The 21,845-nt window shown below is 37.3% G+C and overlaps 1 protein-coding gene across 1 annotated transcript in view; it reads right to left on the reverse strand.

The window, feature by feature from the left end:
- Positions 1-21,845, reverse strand: part of ALK (ALK receptor tyrosine kinase) — a 1,522,063-nt gene that overhangs the window by 337,653 nt on the left and 1,162,565 nt on the right. The window contains exon 17 of the mRNA XM_044058894.1: positions 19,441-19,570. Coding sequence (XP_043914829.1) covers positions 19,441-19,570 — 130 coding nt within the window. The remainder of the gene's footprint in view (positions 1-19,440; positions 19,571-21,845) is intronic.

A 21,845-nucleotide genomic window follows, 5' to 3' on the forward strand; every position in this document is an offset into this window, starting at 1 on the left:
TACTGTTTGTCATTTTTGCATTTAAGTCACCTGTAACACATTGCACTTGTTACCTGGCACTTGCTCACTAAAGCAATTATAAGTCAGCACTAAAAATTAAAAGCACTACACCCTCGCTCCCCATTGGCCCTTGTTTTCAATTATAAAGGAATTCCCAATATTATTCTAGCATGTCCAAAGGTCAGTTGTCAATCTCCGCTCCAGTCCAGCTGGTGAATATGGGAATCTTGAGGCAATGTTACAACTGCCTCATGTACACAGACAACCCTCTCCTCCTCCCAACAAATTCCAACACATGTGAGAGATGCAACCATATAGCCAAACTGGAGGCTAAGCTCTCTCAACTCAGTACTGGCATAACCAGTCAGGAGGAGAAGGAAACCACACTCACTACAATTCCAGTCTCACATAGACCTACCACGACAGCAAACCAAACACATAATCACACAAAAACATACTCAGAGGCTCTAAATAAAGATCTGCCTAAGCAACAGAGACCTCCAAAGCAGACACCCAAGCAACCGCTACCCCAAAACAAAACACGTGCAACACATATCTCACAAAGCCAGTGTGCTGAACAGTCACAGCCCTTAAGGCTAAACAACACACCTGATACACTTGTAATAGGTGACTCTATCGTCAGGCACACTGACATCCCGCTCACCAGGCTGAACAAGGAGAAGGTCACGGTGAGCTGCCTGTCTGGCACTAGGATCCGCCACATAACACAAGCACTCAGGTCACTCCAAGGCAAGTACAAATATGACTCAGTCATTGTCCATGCTGGTGTGAATGACCTGAGACGTACCTCCCTGGACTACATGAAAAGAGACATAGAGGAGCTCTCTGAGCATGTAGCCCAGGCTGGTATGACCCTGACCTTGAGTAGCATCTTACCCTCACCAAGAATGATGCCACAATATGAAGACAAGATGATCAATTTCAACAATTGTCTTAAGTATTGGTGTCATTCAAAGAGGATCCAATGCCTGTCAGCTTGGGATGATATGCACGACAAGCCACGATGCTTTGCTAGGGACGGCTTGCACCTGTCACCCCTGGACTTTCGGATATTGGCAAAGGCTCTTGCTACCCCCATAGTGCCTTTTTTAGGCAAGGCTCAAAAGCAAACCCACCTCCATAGGTATCACAAGGGATAGGAAACTAAGAGTAATGCTACTCAACGCTAGAAGTCTAAACCTCAAGATGCACGCACTCGAAACTCTCCTTAGCATGGAGAACATCGATATCTGTGCAGTAACAGAAACCTGGTTCAGGACTCCCGAGAGCACCCCAGCTCTACCAGGTTATACCTCATACCACGCTTTTCGGCCCCAAAACTTGGACCGAACCACAAAAGGAGGGGGAGTATCGATATTCATCAAAGATACCCACACCTCCAGGTTGGTGGCAAAGCACGAAGCATCAGAGACTATCCACGTGCAACTAACAGTGGGTAAAACTGCCTTCCAGTTTATAGCCTGCTACAGACCACCCTCCCAAACCCAGGAACCCCACTCGGCCTTCCTGAGAACACTGGAAAATATGAAGGTCTCTCCGAACACCATTATATTGGGCGACTTCAACTACCCATACATAGATTGGGAGCATTACTCTAGCTCCAACACCCTTGCCCAAAGGTTCCTAGAATTCATAAACTCAAATGCTATGGAACAACTTGTTACCACTCTCACAAGAGGGGAAAACATACTGGACCTGATCATCACTAACATGGGGACTCTATGCTCCAGACCAGAAGTGTATCCCTCACTGGTAAGATCAGACCATAAACTGATCTCACTGGATATTCACATCCCGACCCCACCCCCTGTCCAGAAAACCACAGTGAAAAACTTCTCTAAAGCAAATTTCACACTCCTCAAAACCAAGGTGGAATCCTTCAAAGCCCCAGGGCCTGTTGAAAATGCTACCCAGACCGGAGAATCCTTTATAAATGCATTCTATGAACACCTTCAGGAATGCATGGATCATGCAATCCCAAATAAAACCAAGACCCAATCCTCCAAAGGCAGACGACCTGTCTGGTGGACCCCAGCCATAAACAAACTATACAATAGAAGGAGGAAGCTACTACATGATAGAGCAAAATCCCAAAAAGGGAAGGCATCTCTGATCAGTATTAGCAAAAAACTAAGGGCACTCATAAAATCGTCAAAGGCCAGCTTCGAGAGAAGAATTGCACAGGACACTAAGGATAATCACAAGGCTTTCTTTAGTTATGTTAGGAACCTGGGTGGGAATTCCCAGATATGCTCAGAATTAGTCCAAAATGACAAAAAATACACTGATCCCACAGACATTGCCAACATCCTAGCTGACAGGTTCAGTGCAAACTCCCCCCCCTCCCCACCAAAAGGGCAAATATCTATCCCAGCAGAGTGCTGCCCCCCACAGATGCTCAGGTGGGAGCCGCCCTCTCCAAAGCAAAAAACACAGCATCAATGGGACCAGACGGTGTCCCAGGCTGCGTCCTACATGAACTCCATGAAGAGCTAAACTCAAACATAAAACTACTGTTCAATCTCAGCCTTACTACAGGATATGTACCCAAAGAGTGGCGTACAGCAACAGTGGTCCCTCTCCACAAACGTGGTGCCTCAACGGACCCTGGAAACTATCGCCCCATAAGCCTGACTAGCTTGGTCTGCAAAGCTATGGAAAGGATCATCATGGACCTCATAAATAAAGATACTGGGGACCTACAGACACTGGATCCTACCCAGTTTGGCTTTGTTAAGGGCAGATCCTGCCTCTTAAACCTGGTTGACTTCTTTGAAACAGTCACCAAGGCCATTGACGAAGGGAAGGTGGTCCACACATCCTATCTGGACCTCACAAAAGCCTTTGATACAATACCCCACTCGGGCATTATAGATAAGCTCACCAGCTTAAATATAAACCCCTATGTCACTAGATGGGTTGCAAACTGGCTCAAGGACAGAACCCACATGGTTAGAATTGCTGGAGCCATGTCAGACTCCAAACCAGTTACAAGTGGTGTCCCACAAGGCTCAGTCCTGGGACCTCTCTTGTTTGGTATATATTTCTCCGAGGTACAGGCCAACACGGAAGGACTGTGGCTGACCAAGTTCGCAGATGACTGCAAACTGGGCACCATAATCGACTCTCCAGCCGACACAAGCATCCTCCAAAAGGGCCTCATAGAAACAGACAACTGGTGCCAGAGCCATGGCCTCAAGCTAAACGACAAAAAGTGTATAGTCATCCCCTTTGGCAAAAACAAAGTGCCCACAAATTACCACATAGGTGGTAATCCATTAAGTACAGAAGAAGTAATTAGGGACCTGGGGACCCAGGTTGATAGCAATCTCTCATTTGACAACCACGTGGCCAATGTGGTTAGAAAAACATTTTATATAGCCCACCTAATCATGAAGGGATTCACATCTAGATTAGGGGAGGTCATCGTGCCTCTTTACTCATCCCTCATCAGGCCCATACTCGAGTACAATGCCCCTTTTGGGATGTACCTTACCAAACACCTGCAGCAACTGGAAAGATCCCAAAAGTACCTCACCAAGAGGATCAAAGGGCTCAAACAGATGCCATATGCCGCCCGGTTAAAGAAACTCCAGCTCTACTCAGTGGCATACCGCCTGCTCAGAGGTGACCTGTGCCTGACGTATAAGGCCATGTCCAACCCGGATTTAATGGACATGCTGCACCTCAGAAAATCCAAATCCCATCGAGCTACACGCTCGAGAGACTTGAACCTCAGCACTGAAATAAATAGGACATGCTGGAGGGACAGATCCATAACCCAGAGGCTTCCATCACTCTGGAATAAAATCCCAGTCCAGGTTAGGCAGAGTCCCTCATTGATTCTCTTCAAGAGGAATCTTGATGAGTGGATGGGAGATCATAGGTTTACCCCAGGTATCACTTCTGTGTCACTGTTAGACAGAGGCACATTATACTAACCTCGAAAAAGGGCATAGCAAAATTAATTTAAAATGGGTGGCGAAAGCCAAACATACTCTGGCCAGGCTTATAAATGCCCTAGGGCAGATAGCCTAGTATGAACCTATGAACCTATGAACCTATGAACCACCTGACTGTACTATGTGAGTGTCTTATTTACACAGATTGTACTGTTATTGTAGACATGTAACCTGCGGACTGTAATATACAACTATATCATTTACATGGATTGCACTGCTATTGTAGAGATGTAACCTCCTGACTGTACTATGCGAGTATCTTATTTACACAGATTGTACCAATATTTTAGACATGTAACCTCCTGACTGTACTATGTGAGTATCTTATTTACACAGATTGTACCATTATTTTTGACATGTAACCTACTGACTGTACAATGTGAGTATCTTATTTACACAGATTGTACTGTTAGTGTAGACATGTAACATCCTGCTTGTACTATGTGTATTATTTACACAGATTTTACTGTTATTGTAGACATGTAACCTCCTGACTGTACCATGCTAGAATCTTATTTACACAGATTGTACTTGTGTAGACATGCAACCTCCTGACTGTACTATGCGAGTATCTTATTTACACAAATTGTACCGTTATTGAAGACATGTAATCCCCTGACTGTACTATGTAAGTATCTTATTTACACAGGTTGTGCTGTTACTGTAGACATGTAACCTCCTGACTGTAATGTACGAGTATCATATTTACACGGTTTGCACTGCTATTCTAGAGATGTAACCTCCTGACTTACTATGCGAGTATCTTATTTACACAGATTTTACCAATATTTTAGAAATGTAACCTCCTGACTGTACTATGTGAGTGTCTTGTTTACACAGATTGTACTGTTATTGTAGACATGTCAACTCCTGACTGTACTATGCGAGTATCTTATTTACACAGATTGTACTGTTATTTTAGACATGTAACCTCCTGACTGTACTATGTGAGTGTCTTATTTACACAGATTGTACTGTTATTGTAGACATGTAACCTCCTGACTGTACTATGCTAGTATCTTATTTACACAGATTTTACCGTTATTTTTGACATGTAACCTCCTGACTGTACAATGTGAGTATCTTATTTACTAAGATTGTATTGTTATTGTAGACAGGTAACCTCTTGCTTGTACTATGTGAGTATCCTATTTACACAGATTGTACTGTTATTGTAGACATGTAACCTCCTGACTGTACTATGTGAGTATCTTATTTACACAGATTGTACTTTTAGTGTAGACATGTAACCCCCTGACTGTACTATGCGAGTATCTTATTTACACAGATTGTACTGTTATTCTAGACATGTAACCTCCAGACTGTACTATGTGAGTAACTTAATTACACAAATTGCACTGTTATTATAGACATGTAAACTCCTGACTGTACTATGTGGGTATCTTATTTACACATATTGTACTGTTATTGTAGGCATGTAACCTTCTGACTTTACTCTGTGAGTATCTTATTTACTCAGATTGTACCCTTATTGTAGACAAGTAACCTCCTGACTGTACTATGCGGGTATCTTATTTACACAGATTTTACTATTGTAGACATGTAACCTCCTGACTCTACTATGCGAGTATCTTATTTACACAGATTGTACCGTTACTGTAGACATGTAATCTCCTGACTGTACTATGTGAGTATCTTATTTACACAGATTGTACTGTTTTTGTAGACATGTTACCTCCTGACAGTACTATGTGAGTATCTTATTTACACAGGTTGTACTGTTACTGTAGACATGTAACCTCCTGACTGTAATGTACGAGTATCATATTTACATAGATTGCACTGCTATTCTAGAGATGTAACCTCCTGACTTACTATGCGAGTATCTTATTTACACAGATTGTACCAATATTTTAGACATGTAACCTCCTGACTTTACTATGTGAGTTTCTTAATTACACAGATTTTACTGTTATTGTAGACATGTAACATCCTACTTGTAATATGTATCTTATTTATACAGATTTTACTGTTATTGTAGACATGTAACCTCTTGACTGCACTATGTGAGTATCTTATTTACACAGATTGTAGTGTTATTGTAGACATATAACCTCCTGACTGTACTATGTGAGTGTCTTATTTACACATATTGTAATGTTATTGTAGACATGTAACCTCCTGACTGTACTATACGAGTATCTTATTTACACAGATTGTACTGTTATTTTAGACATGTAACCTCCTGACTGTACTATGTGAGTATCTTATTTACACAGATTGTACTATTATTATAGGCATGTAACCTCCTCACTGTACTATGTGAGTAACTTATTTACACAAATTGCACTTTTATTGTAGACATGTAACCTCCTGACTGTACTATGTGAGTATCTTATTTACACAGACTGTACTGTTATTGTAGACATGTAATCTCCTGACTGTACTATGTGAGTATCTTATTTGCACAGATTGTACTTATTTTAGACATGTAACCTCCTTAATGTACTATGTGAGTATCTTATTTACAGAGATTGTACCATTATTGTAGACATGTAACCTCCTGACTGTATTATGCTAGTATCTTATTTACACAGATTTTACTGTTATTTTTGACATGTAACCTCCTGACTGCACAATGTGAGTATCTTATTTACTAAGATTGTATTGTTATTGTAGACAGGTAACCTCTTGCTTGTACCATGTGAGTATCCTATTTACAAAGATTGTACTGTTATTGTAGACATGTAACCTCCTGACTGTAATGTTTGAGTATATTATTTACACAGATTGCACTGCTATTGTAGAGATGTAACCTCCTGACTGTACTATGCGGGTATCTTGTTTACACAGATTGTACCAATATTTTAGACATGTAACCTCCTGACTTTACTATGTGAGTATCTTATTTACACAGATTGTACTGTTGTTGTAGACATGTAACATCCTGCTTGTACTATGTGTCCTATTTACTCAGATTTTACTGTTATTGTAGAGATGTAACCTGGTAACTGTACTATGCTAGAATCTTATTTACACAGATTGTACTTGTGTAGACATGCAACCTCCTGACTGTACTATGTGATTATCTTATTTACACCAATTGTACTGTTATTGTAGACATGTAACCTCCTGACTGTAATGTTCGAGTATATTATTTACACAGATTGCACTGCTATTGTAGAGATGTAACCTCCTGACTGTACTATGCTAGTATCTTAGTTACGCAGATTGTACCATTTTTGAAGACATGTAATCTCCTGACTGTACTATGTGAGTATCTTATTTACACAGATTGTACATTTATTGTAGACATGTAACCTCCTGATAGTACTATGTGAATATCTTATTTACACAGGTTGTGCTGTTACTGTAGACATGTAACCTCCTGACTGTAATGTACGAGTATCATATTTACACAGATTGCACTGCTATTCTAGAGATGTAACCTCCTGACTTACTATGCGAGTATCTTATTTACACAGATTGTACCAATATTTTAGAAATGTAACCTCCTGACTGTACTATGTGAGTGTCTTGTTTACACAGATTGTACTGTTATTGTAGACATGTAACCTCCTGACTGTACTATGCGAGTATCTTATTTACACAGATTGTACTGTTATTTTAGACATGTAACCTCCTGACTGTACTATGTGAGTATCTGATTTACACAGATTGTACTACTGTAGACATGTAACCTCCTGACTGTACTATGTGAGTGTCTTATTTACACAGATTGTACTGTTATTGTAGACATGTGACCTCCTGACTGTACCATGCTAGAATCTTATTTACAAAGATTGTACTTGTGTAGACATGCAACAGCCTGACTGTACTATGCGAGTATCTTATTTACACAGATTGTACCATTATTGAAGACATGTAATCTCCTGACTGTACTATGTGAGTATCTTATTTACACAGATTGTACTGTTATTGTAGACATGTAACCTCCTGACAGTACTATGTGAGTATCTTATTTACACAGGTTGTGCTGTTACTGTAGACATGTAACCTCCTGACTGTAATGTACGAGTATCATATTTACACAGATTGCACTGCTATTCTAGAGATGTAACCTCCTGACTTACTATGCGAGTATCTTATTTGCACAGATTGTACCAATATTTTAGAAATGTAACTTTCTGACTGTACTATGTGAGTGTCTTGTTTACACAGATTGTACTGTTATTGTAGACATGTAACCTCCTGACTGTAATGTTCGAGTATATTATTTACACAGATTGCACTGCTATTGTAGAGATGTAACCTCCTGACTGTACTATGTGAATATCTTATTTACACAGATTGTACCAATATTTTTAGACATGTAACCTCCTGACTTTACTATGTGAGTATCTTATTTACACAGATTGTACTGTTATTGTAGACATGTAACATCCTGCTTGTACTATGTATATTATTTACACAGATTTTACTGTTATTCTAGACATGTAACCTCCTGAATGTACCACGCTAGAATCTTATTTACACAAATTGTACTTGTGTAGACATGCAACCTCCTGACTGTACTATGCGAGTAGCTTATTTACAAAGATTGTGCTGTTATTGTAGACATGTAACCTCCTGAATGTACTATGTGGATATCTTATTTACTCAGATTGTACCTTTATTGTAGACGAGTAACCTCCTGACTGCACTATGTGAGTATCTTATTTACACAGATTGTACTGTTATTGTAGACATGTAAACTCCTGACAGTACTATGTGAGTATCTTATTTACACAGATTGTACTGCTATTGTAGACATGTAACCTCCTGACTGTAATGTTCGAGTATATTATTTACACAGATTGCACTGCTATTGTAGAGATGTAACCTCCTGACTGTGCTATGCGGGTATCTTGTTTATGCAGATTGTACCAATATTTTAGACATGTAACCTCCTGACTTTACTATGTGAGTATCTTATTTACACAGATTGTACTGTTATTGTAGACATGTAACATCCTGCTTGTACTATGTGTCCTATTTACCCAGATTTTACTGTTATTGTAGACATGTAACCTGTTAACTGTACTATGCTAGAATCTTATTTACACAGATTGTACTTGTGTAGACATGCAACCTCCTGAATGTACTATGTGATTATCTTATTTACACCAATTGTACTGTTATTGTAGACATGTAACCTCCTGACTGTAATGTTCGAGTATATTATTTACACAGATTGCACTGCTATTGTAGAGATGTAACCTCCTGACTGCACTATGCGAGTATCTTATTTACACAGATTGTACCATTTTTGAAGACATGTAATCTCCTGACTGTACTATGTGAGTATCTTATTTGCACAGATTGTACTGTTATTGTAGACATGTAACCTCCTGATAATACTATGTGAGTATTTTATTTTCACAGGTTGTGCTGTTACTGTAGACATGTAACCTCCTGACTGTAATGTACGAGTATCATATTTACACAGATTGCACTGCTATTCTAGAGATGTAACCTCCAGACTTACTATGCGAGTATCTAATTTACACAGATTGTACCAATATTTTAGAAATGTAATCTCCTGACTGTACTATGTGAGTGTCTTGTTTACACAGATTGTACTGTTATTGTAGACATGTAACCTACTGACTGTACTATGCGAGTATCTTATTTACACAGATTGTACTGTTATTTTAGACATGTAACCTCCTGACTGTACTATCTGAGTATCTGATTTACACAGATTGTACTACTGTAGACATGTAACCTCCTGACTGTACTATGTGAGTGTCTTATTTACACAGATTGTACTGTTATTGTAGACATGTAACCTCCTGACTGTACCACGCTAGAATCTTATTTACAAAGATTGTACTTGTGTAGACATGCAACAGCCTGACTGTACTATGCGAGTATCTTATTTACACAGATCGTACCATTATTGAAGACATGTAATCTCTTGACTGTACTATGTGAGTATATTATTTACACAGATTGTACTGTTATTGTAGACATGTAACCTCCTGACAGTACTATTTGAGTATCTTATTTACACAGGTTGTGCTGTTACTGTAGACGTGTAACCTCCTGAATGTAATGTACGAGTATCATATTTACACAGATTGCACTGTTATTCTAGAGATGTAACCTCCTGACTTACTATGCGAGTATCTTATTTACACAGATTGTACCAATATTTTAGAAATGTAACCTCCTGACTGTACTATGTGAGTGTCTTGTTTACACAGATTGTACTGTTATTGTAGACATGTACACTCCTGACTGTACTATGCGAGTATCTTATTTACATAGATTGTACTGTTATTTTAGACATGTAACCTCCTGACTGTACTATGTGAGTATCTTAGTTATACAGATTGTACCAATATTTTAGACATGTAAACTCCTGACTTTCCTATGTGAGTATCTTATTTACACCGATAGTACTTTTAGTGTAGACATGTAACCCTCTGACTGTACTATGCAAGTATCTTATTTACACAGATTGTACTGTTATTCTAGACATGCAACCTCCAGACTGTACTACGTGAGTAACTTATGTACACAAATTGCACTGTTATTGTAGACATGTAAACTCCTGACTGTACTATGTGGGTATCTTATTTACACAGATTGTACTGTTGTTTTAGACATATAACCTCCTGACTTTACTATGTGAGTATCTTATTTACTCAGTTTGTACCGTTATTCTAGACAAGTAACCTCCTGACTGTACTATGTGAGTATCTTATTTACACAGTTTGTACTGTTATTGTAGACATGTAAACTCCTCACAGTTCTATGTGAGTATCTTATTTACACAGATTGCACTGCTATTGTAGATATGTAACCTCTTGACTGTACTATGCGAGTATCTTATTTACACAGATTGTACTGTTATTGTAGACATGTAAACTCCTCACAGTACTGAGTATCTTATTTATACAGATGGCACTGCTATTGTAGATATGTAACCTCTTGACTGTACTATGCGAGTATCTTATTTACACAGATTGTACCAATATTTTAGACATGTAAACTCCTGACTTTCCTATGTGAGTATCTTATTTACACAGATTGTACTGTTATTGTAGACATGTAACATCCTGCTTGTACTATGTATCTTATTTACACAGATTTTACTGTTATTGTAGACATGTAACCTACTGGCTGTACTATGCTAGAATCCTATTTACACAGATTGTACTTGTGTAGACATGCAACCTCCTGACTGTACTATGCAAGTATCTTATTTACACAGATTGTGCTGTTATTGTAGACATGTAAACTCCTGACTGTACTATGTGAGTATCTTATTTACACAGATTGTACTGCTATTGTAGACATGTAACCTTCTGACTGTACTATGTGAGTATCTTATTTACACAGATTGTAGTGTTATTGTAGACATGTAACCTCCTGACTGTACTATGTAAGTGTCTTATTTACACAGATTGTACTGTTATTGCAGACATATAACCTCCGGACTGTAATATACAACTATATCATTTACACAGATTGCACTGCTATTGTAGAGATGTAACCTCCTGACTGTGCTATGCAAGTATCTTATTTACACAGATTGTACCAATATTTTAGACATGTAACCTCCTGACTGTACTATGTGAGTATCTTATTTACACAGATTGTAGTGTTATTTTAGACATGTAACCCCCTGACTGTACTATGTGAGTGTCTTATTTACACAGATTGTACTGTTATTGTAGACATGTAACCTCCAGACTGTAATATACAACTATATCATTTACACAGATTGCACTGCTATTGTAGAGATGTAACCTCCTGACTGTACTATGTGAGTATCTTATTTACACAGATTGTACCAATATTTTAGACATGTAACCTCCTGACTGTACTATGTGAGTATCTTATTTACACAGATTGTACTGTTATTTTTGACATGTAACCTAGTGACTGTACAATGTGAGTATCTTATTTACACAGATTGTACTGTTAGTGTAGACATGTAACCCCCTGACTGCACTATGCAAGTATCTTATTTACACAGATTGTACTATTGTAGATATGTAACCTCCTGACTGTAATACGCGAGTATCTTATTTACATAGAGTGTACTGTTATTGTAGACATGTAACCTCTTGACTGTATTATGTGAGTATCTTATTTACACAGATTGTACTGTTATTGTAGACATGTAACCTCCTGACTGTACTATGCGAGTATCTTATTTACACAGATTGTACTGTTATTGTAGACATGTAAACTCCTGACTCTACTATGTGAGTATCTTATTTACACAGTTAGTACTGTTATTGTAGATATGTAACTCCCTGAGTGTAATATACAGGTATCTTATTTACACAGATTGTACTGTTATTGTAGACATGTAACCTCCTGACTGGACTATGTGAGTGTCTTATTTACACAGATTGTAGTGTTATTGTAGACATGTAGCCTCATGACTGTACTATGTGAGTATCTTATTTACACAGATTGTACTGTTATTGTAGAAATGTAACCTCATAACTGTACTCTGTGAGTATCTTATTTACACAGATTGTACTGTTATTGTAGACATGTAACCTCCTGACTGTACTATGTGAGTATCTTATTTACACAGATTGTACTGTTATTGTAGACATGTAACCTCCTGACTGTACTATGTGAGTATCTTATTTACACAGATTGTACTGTTATTGTAGACGTGTAACCTCCTGACTGTACTATCTATCTTATTTACACAGATTGTACTGTTATTGTACACATTTAACCTCCTGACTGTACAAGGTGAGCATATTATTTACACAGATTGTACTGCTATTATAGACATGTAACCTCCTGACTGTACTTCATGAGTATCTTATTTACCCAGATTGAACTGTTATTGTAGATGTGTAACTTCCTGACTGTACAATGTGAGTATCTTATTTACACAGATTGTACTGTTATTGTAGACATGTAACCTCCTGACTGTACTATGTGAGTATCTTATTTACACAGATTGTACTGTTATTGTAGACATGTAACCTCCTGACTGTACTATGTGAGTATCTTATTTACACAGATTGTACTGTTATTGTAGACATGTAACATCCTGACTGTACTCTGCAAGTATCTTATTTACACAGATTGTACTATTGTAGACATTTAACCTTCTGACTGTACTATATGAGTATCTTATTTACACAGATTGTACTGTTATTGTAGACATGTAACCTCCTGACTGTACTATGTGAGTATCTTATTTACACAGATTGTACTGTTATTGTAGACATGTAACCTCCTGACTGTACTATGTGAGTATCTTATTTACACAGATTGTACTGTTATTGTAGACATGTAACCTCCTGACTGTACTATGTGAGTATCTTATTTACACAGATTGTACTTTTATTGTAGACATGTAACCTCCTGACTGTACTATGTGAGTATCTTATTTACACAGATTGCACTGTTATTGTAGACATGTAACCTCATGACTGTACTATGTGGGTATCTTATTTACAAAGATTGTACTGTTATTGTAGACATATAACCTCCTGACTTTACTATGTGAGTATCTTATTTACTCAGTTTGTACCGTTATTCTAGACAAGTAACCTCCTGACTGTACTATGTGAGTATCTTATTTACACAGTTTGTACTGTTATTGTAGACATGTAAACTCCTCACAGTTCTATGTGAGTATCTTATTTACACAGATTGCACTGCTATTATAGATATGTAACCTCTTGACTGTACTATGTGAGTATCTTATTTACACAGATTGTACTGTTATTGTAGACATGTAAACTATTCACAGTACTATGTGAGTATCTTATTTACACAGATGGCACTGCTATTGTAGATATGTAACCTCTTGACTCTACTATGCGAGTATCTTAGTTATACAGATTGTACCAATATTTTAGACATGTAAACTCCTGACTTTCCTATGTGAGTATCTTATTTACACAGATTGTACTGTTATTGTAGACATGTAACATCCTGCTTGTACTATATATCTTATTTACACATATTTTACTGTTATTGTAGACATGTAACCTACTGACTGTACTATGCTAGAATCCTATTTACACAGATTGTACTTGTGTAGACATGCAACCTCCTGACTGTGCTATGCAAGTATCTTATTTACACAGATTGTGCTGTTATTGTAGACATGTAAACTCCTGACTGTACTATGTGAGTATCTTATTTACACAGATTGTACTGTTATCGTAGACATGTAACCTTCTGACTGTACTATGTGAGTATCTTATTTACACAGATTGTAGTTTTATTGTAGACATGTAAGCTCCTGACTGTACTATGTGAGTGTCTTATTTACACAGATTGTACTGTTATTGTAGACATGTAACCTGCGGACTGTAATATACAACTATATCATTTACACAGATTGCACTGCTATTGTAGAGATGTAACCTCCTGACTGTACTATGCAAGTATCTTATTATACACAGATTGTACCAATATTTTAGACATGTAACCTCCTGACTGTGCTATGTGAGTATCTTATTTACACAGATTGTAGTGTTATTTTAAACATGTAACCTCCTGACTGTACTACGTGAGTGTCTTATTTACACAGATTGTACTGTTATTGTAGACATGTAATGTCTTGACTGTACTATGCTAGTATCTTATTTACACAGATTGTACCATTATTTTTGACATGTAACCTACTGACTGTACAATGTGAGTATCTTATTTACACAGATTGTACTGTTAGTGTAGACATGTAACCCCCTGACTGTACTATGCGAGTATCTTATTTACACAGATTGTACTATTGTAGATATTTAACCTCCTAACTGTAATATGCGAGTATCTTATTTACATAGAGTGTACTGTTATTGTAGACAAGTAACCTCCTGACTGTATTATGTGAGTATCTTATTTACACAGATTGTACTGTTATTGTAGACATGTAAACTCCTGACTCTACTATGTGAGTATCTTATTTACACAGTTAGTACTGTTATTGTAGAAATGTAACCTCCTGAGTGTAATATGCAAGTATCTTATTTACACAGATTGTAATGTTATTGTAGACATGTAACCTCCTGACTGTACAATGTGAGTATCTTATTTACACAGATTGTAGTGTTATTGTAGACATGTAGCCTCATGACTGTACTATGTGAGTATCTTATTTACACAGATTGTACTGTTATTGTAGAAATGTAACCTCCTAACTGTACTCTGCTAGTATCTTATTTACACAGATTCTACTGTTATTGTAGACATGTAACTGACTGTACTATGTGAGTATCCTATTGGCACAGATTGTACTGTTATTGTAGACATGTAACTTCCTGACAGTACTATTTGAGTATCTTATTTACACAGTTTGCACTGCTATTGTAGACATGTAATATCCTGACTGTACTATGTGTGTATCTTATTTAGACAGATTGTACTGTTATTGTAGACATGTATCCTCCTGACTGTACTATGTGAGTATCTTATCTACTCAGATTGTACTGTTATTGTAGACTTGTAATCTCCTGACTGTACTATGTAAGTATCTTATTTACACATATTGCACTGTTATTGTAGACATGTAACCTCCTGATTTTACTATGTGAGTATTTTATTTACACAGATTGTACTGTTATTGTAGAAATGTAATCTCCTAACTGTACTATGTGAGTATGTTATTCACCCGGATTGTACTGTTATTGTAGACATGTAACAGACTGTACTATGTGAGTATCTTATCTACACAGATTGTACTGTTATTGTAGACATGTAATCTCCTGACTGTACTATGTGAGTATCTTATTTATTCAGATTGTACTGTTATTGTAGACATGTAATCTCCTGACTGTACTATGTGAGTATCTTATTTACACAGATTGTGGTGTTATTGTAGACATGTAACTTCCTGACTGTACTATGTGAGTATCTTATTTACACAGATTGTACTGTTATTGTAGACATTTAACGTCCTGATTGTACTATGTGGATATCTTATTTACACAGTTTGTACTGTTATTGTAGACATGTAACCTCCTATCTGTACTATGTGAATATCTTATTTTCACAGATTGTCCTGTTGTTGTAGACGTGTAATCTCCTGAATGTACTATACGAGTATCTTATTTACACAGATTGTACTGTTATTGTAGACATTTAATGTCCTGATTGTACTATGTGGATATCTTATTTACACAGTTTGTACTGTTATTGTAGACATGTAACCTCCTAACTGTACTATGTGAATATCTTATTTTCACAGATTGTCCTGTTGTTGTAGACATGTAATCTCCTGAATGTACTATACGAGTATCTTATTTACACAGATTGTACTGTTATTGTAGACATGTAACTTTCTGACTGTACTATGTGAATATCTTATTTACACAGATTGTACTGTTATTGTAGGCATGTATCCTCCTATATGATTGTTTTGCATGTAACTGTTTCTTACCTGTATGTTAGCTTTCTTGTTATCGAACTTGTGTATTCATACTGTTACTTACTTTGAGCTGTTCTCCCCAGGACTCCACTGAAAATGGACACCTGTTGTCAAGTTGGATTTATCCTGGTAAAAGAAATGTTAAATAATAAATAAAAAACAGTTTGTGTGCTATTATTATGCAGTCTAAGCACCTGTGATTCATTGTTAATTCCTGACAATTTCAGGTCAGGTAGTCATATGACTTTAGTCTTCTTAGAACTACAGACTCATGGATCTTCAGGGAAATTTTTTTTCTTTGTAGGTATGTGTTTTTGTGGTAACACTTGGCAATGTCTAAAGCAGAAAATAGATTTTTGAATTTTCGTTTGCTACAAAATATATGTGGGGGTCCCCTTAGTTAGCACATCAGCCCTCTGAAGCAACATAAATTATTGGAGCTACAGCTGTCAGTCAAAAATGTAGTCAGGTTGGGGAAAAGGGGGTCAACTGCCCCAGATGCAAAGTGTTAGGGGGTGCGGTTGGCTGTTCCTTATCTCTCTTTAACATTCATCAGCTTTTAAAAGTGCTTTTAGAAGCTGGTATTGAATTTGAGCTCAAACCTGAGCACTGTAGCACTCCATTTGTGTTCTAAACTGTAGCACCTGCTTGCTATACTTTAGTAAGCAGTTTGCTAAAGTTTAAAATAAAGACAAATTTTCTTTCTTCTTTTAAGTAAAACCTGAGCATTGTAGTGCTCAATGCAGAGTCAAAACTGTAGCAAGCAATTTGCTGCAATTTAAAAGAAAAAAATATTATCAAAAATTTGAGGAAGGAGGAAGGTTGAAGGAAGGGAGCAGAAACAGGACCTGATTGGCTCCTGGGGCAGGAGGGAATGTGTGTCTGGTCAGGAATGTACCTTTTTGTTATTTTTATTTTGGTCTTTTGTTGAAGAGCTGTGGAGCAGGGTGATAGATGGTGGATTAGTGGATTCTGGATGGTGGATGGACTGCATTTTTTTTTCTTTTGAAGTATGAGGGAGGTGACACTCAATATTGTGGTACTGGTACAGGGCAATGGTTGAACTAACTAGCTGCTCTCAGCTCTACCTCATTATGAGGAACTTTCCTTATTTTGATTGTATGTAAAATTCTGCATTCCACATTGTTCCACTCTGAATGGGTCTGTCATGCTTACACTGTTATGATTTTTTTTTAACAAACAGCTATGGTACCTAATACTGAATCATATTGCTAAATCAAAAGAACTTTTTAATTGAGGTGAAAAAACATTGTCAGCAATGCCATGAATTTACTAGTTGAAGTTGCTAGCATGTTTTCCTGTGCCCCCCTCATGCTGCATGCTATGAATGGCACTCCTCTTCAGACAGATAGAGTCATAAGAGACTTAGGTACTCATGTGGAAAATTCTCTTTCTCTCTCTCTCATTCGATCACCATATGTCCACCATATTCAGGAAATCCTTCTATCTGTCATAGTTGATTTTCAAGGAATTATCTTAATGATACAAAGAAATTATCCTAACACTGCACTCTTCTTTTATGAGACCCATCACTGAATACTGTGCCACATTTGATAAGTACTATTCCAAGCATATTGCTCAATTGGAAAGACCGCAAAGATTTGTAACCAAGAAAATGAAAGGTCTTAAATCTTTTAACTACCCAGTAGATTAGTGCAACTCTCCTTCTACTCACTGGATTACAGGCTACACTGATGAGACCTGTGTCTCGCATTTTCAGCCATGAAAGTCCCAGTCCTATTTGACCTTTTATTTTTTTGCAAAACCAGTGACTCTACAAACACCCATAAGAATTATAATCTATACCAACAAATAAAGAAGACTCACTGGACAGTCCTAACTGAATGTATTCCTAGCCTATGGAATAAGTTCCCACTACAGTTCAAACTGCATACTATGTTGGCTACATTTAAGGCTAGTTTTGATGACTGGCTGGGTAGATATAAAGTTACACCAGGGTTATCATGTACAGCCCTGCTTGATTTGGGAGGGGAGCACTATTAATTGCTTGAAAAGGGTTTTGCTTGAAGGTGTATGTGGCTAGGCATCTTATAGCCCTTATGATCCCTTGTCTAGTATGTTCCTATCTTCCTGTGTTTTTACTTAAGTTGTCCATTTGTTCCACCCTTTCAGAGGTAAAGTTCCACATTTTGTTAATGGAATGCTTGTCAGTTATGGGAGGCAGTCAGTGAAAGACAGCAAATGGTAGGCTAAGGCCAATCATATTAAAATGATCATTGCTGTAGTTTGGTATGAGGGACAGAGCTTAGTGTCTAAAAACTCCAAGATGAAGTCCATTACTGGGACTGGATGTTCTTTCCCTTTTTTCTGATAGAAAACCAGACAGATCTGTGGTGTGGTAACCCTGCACATTATCCGCAGTCATGCCTTTCATCTGTCCAGATTTTGCCTTATAGTTTTGGTCTGTTGCTTATAAAATGTGTAATTTTCTGGAAAATCACTGAGGATTGAAGTCACTAAATAATGATAAACATATGAGTTTTAGATTTCATATCCTTCAGAAATGCATGGCAATGCAAAACCTATTATTCTAGCAACTTTCTAAGTATGATATTTCAAATTTGTCCCCCCCCCCATTATTTTTCCTTTGTCCAGATTTCTTGAACTAAGAGATTGAAAGTTATCCCCACAACACAATGCACTTGTTTTATTTTTTATTTAACTATGTGGCAGCTAACATTGGCTATACCAATCTGTAATCAATCTGATTGGCTATCTGTCCTCTTTTTAAGGAAATACACTGGTTAATGGGTGAGGCTCTGAAGAAGTTTTTACCGAAAGCGCTTATCTACCCTAGAACTTTGTTTTATGCTACTTGGATTTTTACTGCTTACATTAAAGAATTTGGTTTTTAACGTGACGTGTTTATCTCACGACAGCCTTGGTGGTACGTCTCATTTTTTTCATGCATAAAAGTCCAGTACAGAAATTTTAAATGACTACTAACAAGTATTGATTTTGAAGGCTATGTTTTCCTATTTTAAGTCAGTGCAGCATGTCATAAGCTCATCAAGCATTAGTCATCATGAAGTACAGGAATTAGCTTCATGAATAAAATGAAAATATAAAATATAAAAATAATCTTACTGGTCTTGGCCGAGTTTCACGAAGGAAAGACTTGAGATCTCCCCCTGCCATTAGCTCCAGAAGAATAAAGCGAGGAAGGGTCTGTAGACTGACTCCAATGCAACGTACAATATTCTTGTGATTGAACTTGCTGCAGAAGAAAAAAAAGAGTCAGAATCAAGAACTATGCAACAATAAACACAGAAGATAAAAGGTGCTGCCACAAGAAAGGAAGGAAAGAAATGCATTTCAAATATTACGCTTGAATAAGTAACATAAACAATGCGGATTACACACACACACACACACACACACACACACACACACACACACACACACACACACACACACACACACACACACACACACACTGCTTTCTAACTGTTCAAGGATAGAAGGAGACTAAGTTATGGTGATGATGATGATTGGCAGGTGCTGTACTAGGTCAAATGAAAATAGACCAGCTGAACCAGCAGTAAATTTAAATAATATGTTCCAGGGATTGGTGACTACAGGGCTGACTACTGAAGAAGTTTCAGATACAGATACAGCTGTGTAGTATAGGGACATCAAAGTGTGCACATTGTCAAGGATAAATGAAAAGGCAAGTGCTTCCTGTTTCTGCAGTTTCTTACACATCAAGACCTTACACGTAATATGATCTTCGATACTCTGAAGAACCATTTGCAGTGCCTTAAGCTGAACCTTTAACCTTACATTAATGTTGAGTTTGTTTTACTTTCAGCCATACTCTGTTCCATTTCTATAAAAACTGAAATATACGTTGATGATGTCATAGTAATATTTCTGTTTATGTTGTCTGTCCTGCAACAACTCAACAGCAGTTCATTTATTTCACAGGTAGTAGAAAAAAATTAGGTCAGTAGTTTGAACTTTAGATGCTTACCTATTAACATACATGCTGGAGACAGATGCATTTCTGTACTCAGAAACAGGCAAATAATCTGAACATTCAGAAGTCAAACTGTTGGATGAGTTTTTTTTTTCCTGTTTGGACCATTTTTCCACTTGTCAATTGCTTTGAAGATACTTACCACCTGAAATAATGTATTTCAGCTCCAACAGTTCACTAATTGATGAAAATCCTGGCGCCTTAATTTCAGAGTTATTATATAAAATTACTTCATTGGGAATTCTGTAGACTGATTTAATCACTGCAATACACTTTGATCTGTGATATCATATGAATGCAGAAGTTCCAAAACGTCTGAGTAGTATATACCCAAGAGATATTCATTTTTGTACTGAAATTAATCAAATCCCATTTTAATCCAAGGTCAACCCTAAGTACTGCGCTATCATCTCCTTTGCTGATTTTGGTTTCTGAACATAATATGCCATATTTGTTACAAGATATTAGACTAATGCATGAAAGACATAACAAGTCTTTCATTTATACTTGCTTATAGCCTAGTGTCAATTATTACTTTTACATAGTGTGCCTTCATGCAGCTGGTTGGGCAACATGACTATATTACCTTTGAATAAAAAGCCTGAATACCTTAAAGTTCATCTGTACAATGAAAATAAGCTTTAATGCTTAAATACAGTGACTCTGCATTACCTGTTTAACCTGACAAAATCAAACCCTGCTGCAGCCATCGTTCAAAATCTTCCTTTGCATATGCTTCAAGCTCTTCTAGCTTTTCAGCAGACATGGGTAAAGAAACAATATAAAGGACTTCAAAATGTTTCTTAAATAAATCTTCCTTGCACTCAACCGGGTAACTTTACTTGTGCTACGAGGTGTGTGGTTTAATTTTCCAGGTTTATACTGAACTTGTAGATAATACTACTGTAAAGTCATTAACTCCCTTTGGAGTCTTGCAGGTGCCTTATATAAAGATTACTGGAGTACACTGTGGTGCAGTTTATGATCTGATTTCACTGTAACACCTTTAGAATACAGTCATTGATGTTTTGACAGCCTAAACCTGTGGCTAACATCTCTTTTTCTATTTGAGCATGGCAGGGCTAGCCTTAGCAACTGCACAGACCAATTTAGATCATTTTGGTGGGGCTTCTCAGCTAGCTCCACCCCACCCCCCACCACCCACCTCTTCCTCAACTTGCTGGCTTCTTGAACTTAAGACTTTCAGATTAGGTATCAGGAATGTATGCTATTACTGTGTATTAAAATTAAAAATATGATTATTTATGAGCTTATATTTTGTTATAAGGCATGTTAAAAAGAAGTAGGCTATTGGAACTCCTAGATGACACCCTAAGCCAGCATCACTTGCAGTTTCTGTGTAGGGTCTGCTTATCATACTCAGGCACAATATATTGGACCTATTTAATTGTCACTGAGGTCTTCTGTCTACAGCTTCATCAGGTGGATGCACCCTGGCTTACCTGAAAATTTGTCCCCAAACTCCTGTCATTCTGCCCGAGTCTTCTTAACC

Source organism: Protopterus annectens, chromosome 1.part2, assembly GCF_019279795.1.
Source record: "Protopterus annectens isolate FY-2018-M chromosome 1.part2, PAN1.0, whole genome shotgun sequence".
Taxonomy (NCBI): Eukaryota; Metazoa; Chordata; order Ceratodontiformes; family Protopteridae; genus Protopterus; species Protopterus annectens.